We start from the raw sequence: 12638 nt of genomic DNA, 5'->3' as shown, positions 1-12638 counted from the left end.
GCAATGTGTCAAGGTGTCCTTCGTTCACAACGCATCTAACTTGCATCTTTTTCTTGTCTTTATGTAATGCACATTAGATTATATTCAAATGTATTATTATTCATTATACAGCACAATATACAGTGCAACGAAATGAAGGTTGGCATCCAACCAAATGTAAATAAGTGCAATAGTGTACAGGTGATTCAATTGTGTGTCTAAGATATATACAATAGTACTACTGAGTAATAGTGCTAATCAGATGTATATACAGAGTTGTAGTATTAATAATATGTACAGTATAAAGACAAGCTGGTAGTAGTAGTAAGTCATACTGGCCAGATACATATAAATAATATATACGGTATACATAGCATTACATATCATACAGAGTTATATGGGTTACTTATGCAGGTGTATAAATAGGTATATAGAAGGATTATATGCAGGTTTAGGATTGATTTATTTAACAAACATAACAACATTGACAGATCCACATTTGTATTTGCCTTGTCAGGGATACAACGAAAAGTCAGGACTTATTTCCATCGTTGTCCTTGTTGACTGTTGTTACTGGTTTCAGGTATTGCAGGTATTACATTGGACTCATTCATTTATATATATATAGCCTAAGTAGGAAAGCAAATGACAAGTTTGCACATAATAAGTGTAGCGTATAGTAGCGTTAAATAACTATTAACAGCGGGCACATTTTAGAGTGATGTGACATCCATACTGGTGTTTATGTTTACTGACATCTGCTGGTGTTTTTAAGTTACTGCAAGGCCGGCTTCAAACATTGTCGCACACCTTGTACCCTGAATTTGTCGGGAAATTGGTCAGTGCGATTACTAACTGCCATTTCCACTTAGTTTACCGGGATAGGGGCGATATATTCCACCAAAGTCTCGAAAAATCGTTTTGGTCATTCACAACAGGTTCCCTTGACCCCTCACAGTGATATAGCTGAATGAAATTGGGAGAGTAATCTCACTTTTACATAGTCAAATGAAGGTGCATGGGTCGAAATGCAGTTTTGGAGTGATTTTTGTCACTTGTGAATTCTTTAGTCATAAAAAAAAGTCTCAAACCAAAGCACTTAAGTAGGCTAACTGCATCAACCCAAACATGGTGGTGATCTTGGTAATGGTCTCTCATGTTCCAAGTTTCAAGTTTTGTTTTATTTGTCACAGATAAGGTACTTGTACATTATAGTGAAATGCTTGGTTCTGTGACCCTCCTGAGAAAAAGTAAAAAGAATAACTATACAAAAAATATACAATATATAAAACTAAATGTACAAAATGCAAAAAAACTAAATGCAAAAATTAGGTAGAGAGGTAGTGCAAATGTGTAAGAATAAATAGATAAAATATGGTGTAATGTTTAATTGTTGTAATGTTTAAACCTTGTGTTCCAAGCCCTTATATAGATCTAAGCGTTGATCATTTTAATAGGCAAAAATCAACAAATTTGTATCCGCCTTCTTCCATCTCAGAAATATCTCCAGACTCCGACCATCACTTTCCGACTCCACAGCTGAGACCCTCATCCATGCCTTCGTCACCTCTTGCCTGGACTACTGCAACAGGGTCCTGTCCGGGGCGGGGTCCCAAGCAAAACCCAGCTGCCAGGGTTCTAACCCGCACCAAACCCTGGCAGCACATCACCCCCACCCTCATCCACCTCCACTGGCTCCCCATCAAATCCTGCATCACCTATAAACCCTCCTGCTCACCTACAAATCCCTCCATGCTCTGGCACCTCAGTACCTCACTGACCTCCTCCACCCCTACACACAGTCACGGTCCCTGCGATCCACGGACACTGGTCAGCTCTCCATCCCTCGAACCAGACTGCGGACCCTCTGGAACTCCCTCCCTGCAGAACTCCGTAATGCCCCAACTCTGGACTCCTTCAAAAAACTGCTCAAAACCCACCTCTTCAACTTGGCCTTTAACCCCTAATTTCAAGTTCAAGTTTCTTTATTAGTTGTCATACAGAAGTACAGAATACTTTTATACAAAATGCTTCTTTCTGTTTCGCTCCAGAGACTGTGCTAGGCAAAGATAGATAATAAAATAAGTATAGCAAGTATAAAATAGAAGTCAAGTACGTAGACAAAAATGTTCAGTATATATATACATACAATGCTCTATGTAGAGTAGAAGTAACTGAGTTACCATACAATATACTATACAGTGCAAAGCAGAAGTGGGATGAGGTACAATTTAGGTACAATATAATTTACAGTAAGGTGTAATGAGGTATGGGTTGTAGTGCAAATTCTTTACCGATAAATATAAAGTGTGCTTAGGTGTACTAAAGTGGTTAAAGTGGGTGCTGCAGTGAGTTGTATGTTTAAATTTCTCACTTTTTATGTTGTGTCTGTCCACTATGTTTGTTACTTTTGTTATTCCCCCCCCTATGTAAAGCGACCTTGGGTATTTTGAAAGGCGCTATATAAAATGAAGCTATTATTATTATTATTATTATTATTATTATTATTATTATTATTATTATTATGAATAGAAGAACATTAACCTTTAACCTGCATCTCAAATAAATCTTCTGGGTCCCAGTTTAGAACTCTTCTGTTCACCTTGACCCCCTCTCCTTACACGAGGTAACTCTCACAAAACAATTCAAAAGCTGTCCGCTTTTAAAGTAGAACATAGTGAAGTTTATTTGATTATTATTATTATATATTTGTTTACATTTATATATTATATTTTTATTGGGTTTCCTTATTTTGTAGTGGCAATTTGTTACGTTTTGGCTTTCCTTAGGAACAATAAGACATTCATGTTACATTTAGTAATTTAGCTGACGCTTACAAGTTCTGCACAACAAGTCAGCAAGAAAGGGTACAACTCTGGCAGCTATAAGGGTCAGTAAGATTGTTCGTCAAACAGAGCTGAACTTGAGCACTACAGACTTGAGTGCATCATAGTATATACTAACATAGTAGGTACTTAGTAGTATAGGCAAGGTAGATTACTTAGCAGAGTAGCAGAGTGCATAACAGTAATTAGGGGGCAACAGTGCGGCTCAGGAGGTAGAGCAGTCGTCTGGTTGTCGGAAGGTTCCCGGTTAGATTCCCGCTCCTCCCAGGCAGCGTGTCAAAGTGTCCTTGAGCAAGTCACTTAACCCCTAATTGCTCCCGATGGGCAGGTTGGCACCTTGCATGGTCGCCTCCACAATCGGTGTGTGAATGAGTGAATGTGAGGAACAAACAAGTGTAAAGCGCTGTATAAAATGCACCATTTACCATTTAAAAGTCAGTACAAGGGTTAGTCTTTTTTTTCCGTTTTTTTCCCTTCTTCATTTCAGATATTGATTGAAGAGGGTTGTTGTGTTTAAGAGGGTAATTGTTATTGTGTGTTGTGTGTTGAAGGTGGTTGTAGGTTGAAGGTTACATGGCATACTGGACACAGCTGGTGGTGGGCCTAATGATTGATTAAGACTGCACGCCACAGAGGAGGGTGTGGGGTTGGTCCGGGCCGGTGAATGGGTGGGTGCATGGGTTTGAACTCCCGCCCAAGGGTGCACTGCCAAATTAATAAAAGTCAGCCCTGTTGATGTCAGCAGTATTTTTTTTCGCCCTATCAAGCCTGTGCAGCCCTTTAGCCCATGGGCTGGGATCATCAGATTGGCATGGCCTCTGCGTTCTACAGGTTGCCAAATACCATTGGGTCCAAGGGTACATGATCGGATGTGGGGGGGGGGGGGGTCATCAAAGTCATTTATTTAAAGGGCCAGTTTTCCCACTTAACCGGAGTGCTATCTATTTATTTTTATTTAACCTTTATTTAACCAGGCAGGTAAATTAAGAACAAACTCACTTTAAACACCCACCTTAACATTCACTTTAGACACTTTAAACACTTTTTAACACCACACCATATTTGTATATCTATTTATTTCAAAAAGATTTGCACAACATCCCTACCTCATTCTTGCATTTTTTTTTTGCATTTTAAAAAGCTTGCATTTGTACTTTATTGTTTGCATTTTGTACTTCACTTTGTACTTTAGGTTTAGTTTGTATGTTGTATCATTTGTATATATAGTGTTTGGTCTTTATTCTTTTTACTTTCACTGTATGAAGCACAATCTCAGGGGGCTCATAAAGAACCAAGCATTTCACTGTAATGTACATTATATGTGACAAATAAAACTTGAACTTGAACTCAATAAGCACAGCCTATCCAAACAGACCAGTGTAGCACCTGCACGCTGCACATGATCACAGTCGGTCAGGCCTAAACACAAGCAGGTTTATTCTCTCTCCAGGGTGCGATGAACGCCAGGTAATCAAAATGTTCTTGGTTTGAATTAGCCTGTGTGGACCTTTGTTGGCACGTCAGTCACTGACAATATTCGCTCTTATGCCATGCTCAGGTTGGGATTCCTTTCCACCCTCCCAACCTGAGCAAGGATACTTTTCTAATATAAGCAGGAAAGCAAAAGGACATATATATGTACAGTATATATTTTTATTTTGTACAGAAAGGTGGCACCATTGTGGGATAAGACAAATAAAAAAAAAACTATAAACAGAAAGATAACACATGGGGCGTTGTAGAGTGATACGACATCCATTTCATCTGCTGGTGAGGGAACTACACCCCGATGTCACAATTCATACATGTTATTCCTCTGGTCTGAGACTGTACAAAATATTAGTGAAAATTAGCAACTCTCTCCCAAATCCAAACACTATAGAGTTGCTGAAACTCAACCTTGTGCTGCCATCAAGTACCAAAGTCTGAAGCTGCTCCGCATAGACGAGGACTTGAGAGTTTCTTTCCAGCTTCTTCCTCGTCACAGTCATGTAGATTAGAGCGTGTACTCGACTGGCCTTCCCTATATACTAGGAGACACTTGTATTTACTTAAATTACCGTACTTTTCGCACTATAAGCCGCACCTGACTATAAGCCGCAGCAGCTAAATTGAATGATGTGTACATATATAAGCCTCACTGGACTATAAGCTGCAGGTGTTTTAATGTTTAATTACCATATGTAATTAGCATTGGGACACAATACTGTCGGACAAATAACAAGAATTAACTCATTTACAAGTTGTATTAAGTTTAGCAAATAAGGGAATAGATAAATAACATTTCAATGCAGTCAAAAAAGCTATATTTTGATTTTTACATTTTCGGGTTTGGTCACGTCGAGTCACATATAAGCCGCACCGTTATATAAGCCGCAGGGTTGAAAAATGGGGGAAAAAGCCGCGGCTTATAGTCAGAAAGTACGGTACTCCTGTTATCTGAAGATTCCTGGAGTTGTCTGATATGGTAAGTGTCTTTGTGTTGTTGTTGCTGTTTCTTTGTATTGCATTTCATGTCGCAGGACCCCCTTGAAAACCAGATGCATCATCTCAACGGGTTTATCTTGCAAATAAAATCAATTCTTCATAATCACCCGTATCTTCTCATCACCAAGAACGAGCCTGAAAAGAGAAGAACAATTTGTTTTGATCATGGATCATTACGCACTGATTTTTTTTTTTTGGATCCACTTTTTCTCCTTATTTTCTATTTTTCTCCCATCCAATTTCGTGTTTCCAATTCTCCCCTCCCCTGTCTTGAACGTTGCTCGACTATGCCCCCCACTGGTCGGTTGTAGGGAGGATAGAAGCCTTGCATCACGGTCACCTCCGGTACACGAGGAGGCAGCCTGTCACATCTTTTCACCTGCCAGCGCGGACTCTCAGTGGCGAGGGTGTAACGTGTGGGAGGCTCACACTACCCCCGCCACTTCCTGTCTCTGCTGTGCAGACATCCCCCAACCGACCTGTAGGAGTCGCTGTCCACAACGTCCAGATCACCACCCATCGACTTCCACCCGCTGCTCTGCCAATTGAGCCAGTATGACGGCCGGACTAGCCAGAGGCAATGCTGACACCCGGATTGGAGACCGGAGTCTCTTGCATTGGTGACGAGCGCAATCTCCGCTGCGCCACCCAGCCGCCCTATGCACAAGTGATTTATAACCCTCCTACTGGTTGTCAGTTTGAATCCCACTGAAGACTGACTGGGGACAAAAAATCGGGGTGGGGAAGTGAATGAATAACGCTCTCCCCTCTCTCAACAACTACCATCAAGGACCCCTGAGCATTGAGCAAGGCACTTAACAGAACACGGCAACATTATGGGAACACGCTTATACCGTCTTCTCCAGAGTCAGACAAGAAGATAGATACCAATTCCCTCTCTGTGCGTTCAGTAGAAAGCTATCTGGCTGCACGTTAGCCTAGCTAACATCCAACAGCTATAGGCTAGCTGGTCCGTATCCGCCTCCATTTATTTGTGCTAAGCTAAGCTACAGTAGCTTGCAGCCGGATAGCTTTCTACTGAACGCACAGAGAGGAGATTGGTATCTATCTTCTTGTCTGACTCTGGAGAAGACGGTAAGCCCATTGCCCATAATATTAGTGTGTTCCTTTAACCCCCTCTGGCAAAGCCTCTCTCAACATACTGCGCAGCAGGGTGTTGTTGGGGGAAAAAGCACATGCTCAGCTCATCTACCTGAGTAAATATAGGTTTATAAATAAATACATAAATAAATGAACAAATGTAGAGAATAAAAAGCCAACTGTGACACCCCATTCCATGTTTCTTCTCTGGGAGCTAGCAGATGATAAAATAGATGATATAGGCAAAACCTATATAGTAACACAACCCACGCTGCCTGGTCTCACCTGACGAGTCCAGCGGCCAAAAGACCTCCTCCAATTGGGCCCACCCAGTAGACCCAGTGGTAGGTCCAGTAGTTGGTCATCACAGCCGGGCCGAACGCCCTGGCAGGGTTCAGACAGGTCCCCGATACGTCACCCCTGGTGCCGGAGCACAAAGTAGAATCAGCACAGGAACAGTGAGCACTGCAGTCTAGTCTCCAGTTCCTAACGCATCTTTTAGTGTAGAAACCACATTGAAAAAGCCGCCCTGTTGTAATTAGCAATTATAGTCGGTTAAGGACTGGGGTGAATTCTGTCCATTGAAGCATTGGCAATGGAAAGGTCTGCTAGAATAGTGACGTCAAAGTGTGCGTTAGGAACTGGAGACTACTGCTGGAATAAAAAAAGATTCAATGAGATTGGAGATTGAATAATTTCAGAGGATGAGCCTTACCAAGTCCAAACACAGCTAAAGGATAATGTACATAAATAATAGCAAACACTGCTATAGATTATTTTTTCCAAATGGCGGCAGTGGGAGGCTCGTTATGGACTGTATTACTGGCTCATAATAACCTGTTAGGCATTGGGTTGAGAGAGAGAGAGGCATTGGGTTGGAGAGGAGAGAGAGAGGAGAGAGAGAGAGAGAGAGAGAGAGAGAGAGAGAGAGAGAGAGAGAGAGAGAGAGAGAGAGAGAGAGAGAGAGAGAGAGAGAGAGAGAGAGAGAGAGAGAGAGAGAGAGAGAGAGAGAGAGAGAGAGAGAGAGAGAGAGAGAGAGAGAGAGAGAGAGAGAGAGAGAGAGAGAGAGAGAGAGAGAGGCACTAAGTGGTGACCTGGTTCTTCCTCGACCTGTAGGACTAATAATTTATAGAGCCATATTCAACTGGAACAAGATACCAGTCTCCACAAGGCAAGATAATTATTAAAAAGTAAAATGATGTAAATGAGACTGATGTAGTATGATGCAATAAGATGTGATTAACTATTTTATTATTATTATTATTATTATTATTATTATTATTTATATTATTATTATTATTATTATTATTATTATTATTATTATTATTATTATTATTATTATTATTATTATTATTATTATTATTATATTATATATATTATTATTATTATATTATTTCTTTCTTGTATTGCTAATTACATTCTGTATTTGTATTCTGTTGTATTCTTTTCTCGTGTGGACCCCAGGAAGACTAGCGGTCATTAGTCTGACAGCTAATGGGAATCCTAAACAAACAAACCAACAGGCGTGTGAGGAGCGACCTCTGTGACCTCTTGCATCATCTCACCCGGCCAGAACGTTGATGATCACAGTGCAGCCCACCAGGAAAGGCGCCAGGGGGGTCTTGGTCTTGCTGTTGACGGCCACCAGCAGCACCACCATGGTGACCAGGCAGGTCATGGCGACCTCTCCGAAGATGGCGCCCACCAGCTGGTCGTCCTTCTTCAGGATGTCGAACGCTGCCCCCGTGGCGTTGAAGTAACGGTCCGTTGGCACCATGATCTGCAGACAGAGAGGTCGTGGAGAAGATGACTGTGACTTGGTCTGTCTGTCTTTATGAATTCAGAGTTAACTGTATGTTTATAGAATATCTACAGGCCTACTGATTGGCCGTGTCATACACAACCCCTCCAGATAGAGAACAGGAAGTCACTTTTGAAAACCAGACCCTCCAGGATTTAGCGATTCTGCGATCGCAAGGATTAACGCAAATTCAACCAAACCCCGGCAATATTTATTTTCTTTTATCTACTTTTTCTCCTCATCCCAATTTACCTCTCGTGCCAATTCTCCCCTCCCCTGTCCTGATCGTTGCTCGCATATGCCCCCCACTGGCCGGTTGTAGGGAGGATAGAAGCCTTGCATCACATGTCCCCTCCGATATATACGTGGAGGCAGCCTGTCACATCTTTTCACCTGCCAGCGCGGACTCTCATTTGGCGAGGAGTAACGTGTAGGAGGCTCACACTACCCCCCGCCCATTTTCCTGACTTTGCTGTGCAGGCGTCCCCCAACCGACCTGTAGGAGTCGCTGTTCACAACGACCAGACTAACACCCTTCAACTTCCCACCCGCTAACTCTGCCAATTGAGTTAGTATGATGGCCGGCCCAAGCCGGAGGCAACGCCGACAGCCGTATTCGAACCCGGTGTCTCTTGAATTGGTGACGAGCGCAATGTCCGCTGCGCCACCCAGCCGCCTAAACCCCCGGCAATATTTGTGACCAGGGTTGGGTCCCGAACTCGGTACTTTTAAGGGTACCGACCGGATTACATCAGTACTACCAAGTACCGATTCATGCTAGATCAATCGGTACAAAATGTCGGTACTTTTACATGTTTAGCATAAAGTGTGTAGTATACTAGACAAGAGGGAGCCTTTTCCACAAATATATATATATATATATATATATATATATATATATATATATATATATATATATATATATATATATATATATATATATATATATATATATATATATATGTATTACTGTCCCATCGTTGGAAAGACTAGACGAGGTCAGGGGAGTTTGATAATATTTACTGAGGATGGCCAGATATTTAAACATTTACAAACATAATACATGATCATGTGATTTATTTTGTGTGGTGTGTTACAGCAATAAATAACAATGTTTAAATTGAGAAGTTTGGACTTAAATTAAACTTAAACTGAAATAATTTTTTTTGTTATTACAGAGAAAGTTAAGTACGGAAAAAAGATACCATTGGGTACAGATATCGAATTCCAGGAATCGATACCGGTATCGACTCAAATGTGAACGGTACCCAACCCTATTTGTGACCGTGATTTCACCAATTCCCCGCGATATTTCAGCAATAAACGCTGAACGCTGCCTGACACGATTCATCATCTAAAAAAGGATTCATTCAGGATTTAATTGTCGAGAAAACGTTTAAAACATGCTTCATTTCCCCCAATAACTTGAGGTGATTGTATTACTTCATGTCACTGTGGATCTCAGGCTGACCTTTGCCATTCCAGCTCCAATCACGCCTCCGACCAGCTGGCTGACGAGGTAGGGTCCCACCATTATCAGATCCATGCCTCCACACAGGTAGATGGCAATGGTGAATGGAGGGTTGAAATGGGAGCCACTGGAAGGAATGGAAGACAACAGGAGAGAGCGTTAAGAGCAGGTCAAAGACCAGAGGTCACAGTACAATGTGGGAGGTCAGTTTTAGTAAATATACTTAAGCATAATTTGTAAACGTTTTCTTTTAATTAAGCACACATTTCTATGTTAACATGTAAGGGGATCATCTCGATGCAGGAAAGTTAAGTATTAACCATGGAGTTATTAGGTAACATATATATTGATTCATTGAGTCACTCCTTTAGTTTGTGCTTATTTTATTTAACCTGTATTTAGCCAGATAAAACATTAAGAACAGGTTTCTTATTTACAATGTCGATCTGATCCAAGAGGCCCCAACAGGAGTACAAATATACATACATACATACATACATACATACATACATACATACATACATACATACATACATACATACATACATACATACATACATACATACATACATACATACATATATACATATATACATATATACATATATACATATATACATATATACATATATATATACATATATACATATATACATATATACATATATACATACATACATACATACATACATACATACATACATACATACATACATACATACATACATACATACATACATACATACATACATATATATTATGTATGAAGCTCTCTCTGCGCGACACTGATTCTATTGTAATCTATTTTATTTAACCTGTAATCTATTCTAAAACGACCAAACAACCAAAGAAAAAAAACGTTACCTGATGTTATCCATGACCGCCACCATGATGGCCACGGCCAGACCGTGCACCAGCGCGGGCTGCAGCCTCCCCGCCGCCGGCACGTTCTCGATGACCGACACGCAGCCGATGAAGACGAAGAACATGGTGCCCACCACCTCCGCCAGGCACGGCTGGATCAGCTTCTCGTACTTGTTGGGAGCTCTGGGTGCAGGAGGCTTCTTCTCGCCGCCCGCCATCAGGCCGCAATCCGTGTCCTCCATGTCCAGCTTCTCCATCTTCTCCATGGCGCCTTGTTTTCTGTGCGGCTGTGTTCTCTTCTGTGCGAGCGAGAGGTGGGGAGAGGATCACGCACGTCTTTTCTCTCTAGAGTGTTCTTCGACAAAACCGTGCAGCTCCAAGAGAGTGTTCCTGGCCTGCCTGTCTCCCTCGGGGGCAGCTCTCTCTCTCTCGGGCACTCGGACGGCTGAGCAGAGTGACGGGCACACTGGAGGCTCTGTGATCATTTATAAGTCGGCTGGAATAATATGACTTCGCTGATCATAAAACATCAAAGGAAACAAATTTAGAGCCACCTGTGAATCAATAAGCCACACATTCAGGACACCGGCCTCGGTCTGACCCCAAGCGTGTCCTCGGATAACAGTATAGACTTGTGTGACACAGGCCGCATCCAGGTGAGCTGTAAGTGATAAGAGTTCAATCCTGAGTACAGAGTAGTGACCTATAATTTGATATGAACATAATAAAGGGCTCGCTGTCCTTCATGCCAAGGCCACGGATGAAAGCAAGACAGATATCGAGCAGTACAAGGTGTATGCAAGGTGTATGCAAATGACATGTCGTCAGCTTGTGACTGCAACTTGTTCCTGTTTGCGGACGACTCAGCCCTGCTGGTCTCTGACAAGAACAAGTTACAGGTTGAAAAAACCCTCAGCTCAGAACTAGGCAAAATCTGCACCTGGCTCGCTGATAACAAACTATCATTACACATGGGCAAAACAGAGTCCATTCTCTTCGGTTCAAATAACAAACTCAGCAAGACCGACGGCTTCTCAGTTACAGTGGGTGACAATATTGTCACAAGGAAAGAAGATATTACCTACTTGGGTTCCATCCTAGAGGCAAATCTGTCCTGTGACAAAATGTATCCAATGTAATAAAAAAAGTCAACCAACGAACTCGATTCTTGTACCGGATCTCCTCACTGGTAAACAAGAATACCCTGAAGACTCTGGCAGGAGCACTCATTCAAGGGTACTACGACTATGCTTGCACCTCATGGTACCAAAGCACCTCAAAGGCGCTAAAAACAAAATTACAAACATCTCAAAACAAACTGGTCAGACTACTGCTTGACCTTACTCCTAGAACCCACCTCACCCCTGCCCACTTTCACAACCTAGGATGGCTTAGAGTAGACGACAGAGTACAGCAACTTGCAATGGGCCTGGTCTACAAGATACACTACACGACCAAGGTACCCATGTACATGTCAAAATACTTCCCAAAGGTCAGTGAATACCACGATCACAACACCAGAGGGAGCTCCACAAATCATGTTAAACCCAGATTCGGCTCAAACAAGGGACTAAACACGTTTCGCAATTATGCCACATCAATGTGGAACGCCCTACCCAAAGCTGTAAAGGAATGTGAATCACTACCCACTTTCAAAAACACTCTCAAAAAACACCTAAGGGAGACTGCAACTCGAAACTGGCCCCTGTAAATGTCCTAACACAACCCCCTCCAATGTACAGTAAATTACCAAGTATGGTCTTGTCAATATTCCAATGTAGTTTTGTTTGTACAGTTGTACAGTGTCCCCCTCCCCCCCCCCACTCCACTTGCTCAAGGGTAATCACATTGATATTTAACCAGGGTAATCACATTGATATTTAACCAGGGTAATCACATTGATATTTAACCAGTGGTAATCACATTGATATTTCACCAGGGTAATCACATTGCTATTTCACCAGGGTAATCACATTGATATTTCACCAGGGTAATCACATTGATATTTCCACCTCTTTTTCTAGTGGGCCCTGGCCAAGAAGGCAGCATAGAGAACATGTTCACATATAGAACAACATTAAAACAAACA

The 12638-nt window shown here is 41.8% G+C and overlaps 1 protein-coding gene across 1 annotated transcript; it reads right to left on the bottom strand.

Annotated features, from left to right (window-relative positions):
* Positions 1 to 5401: 5401 nt before the first annotated feature.
* aqp8a.2 (aquaporin 8a, tandem duplicate 2) lies at positions 5402 to 10791 on the bottom strand (the record flags this gene model as incomplete). Its single annotated transcript, XM_084322336.1, has 5 exons — positions 5402 to 5447; positions 6699 to 6833; positions 7979 to 8193; positions 9686 to 9812; positions 10550 to 10791. 5 exons carry the CDS (start codon positions 10789 to 10791, stop codon positions 5402 to 5404), a joined length of 765 nt encoding a protein of 254 aa, XP_084178462.1.
* Positions 10792 to 12638: the final 1847 nt, after the last annotated feature.

This window comes from Notolepis coatsorum, assembly GCF_963971535.1.
Source record: "Notolepis coatsorum genome assembly, chromosome: 10".
In the NCBI taxonomy this organism is placed as follows: domain Eukaryota; kingdom Metazoa; phylum Chordata; class Actinopteri; order Aulopiformes; family Paralepididae; genus Notolepis; species Notolepis coatsorum.
The sequence above is the reverse complement of the archived record's forward strand: the minus strand, read 5'-3'. Positions and strand labels throughout refer to the sequence as shown.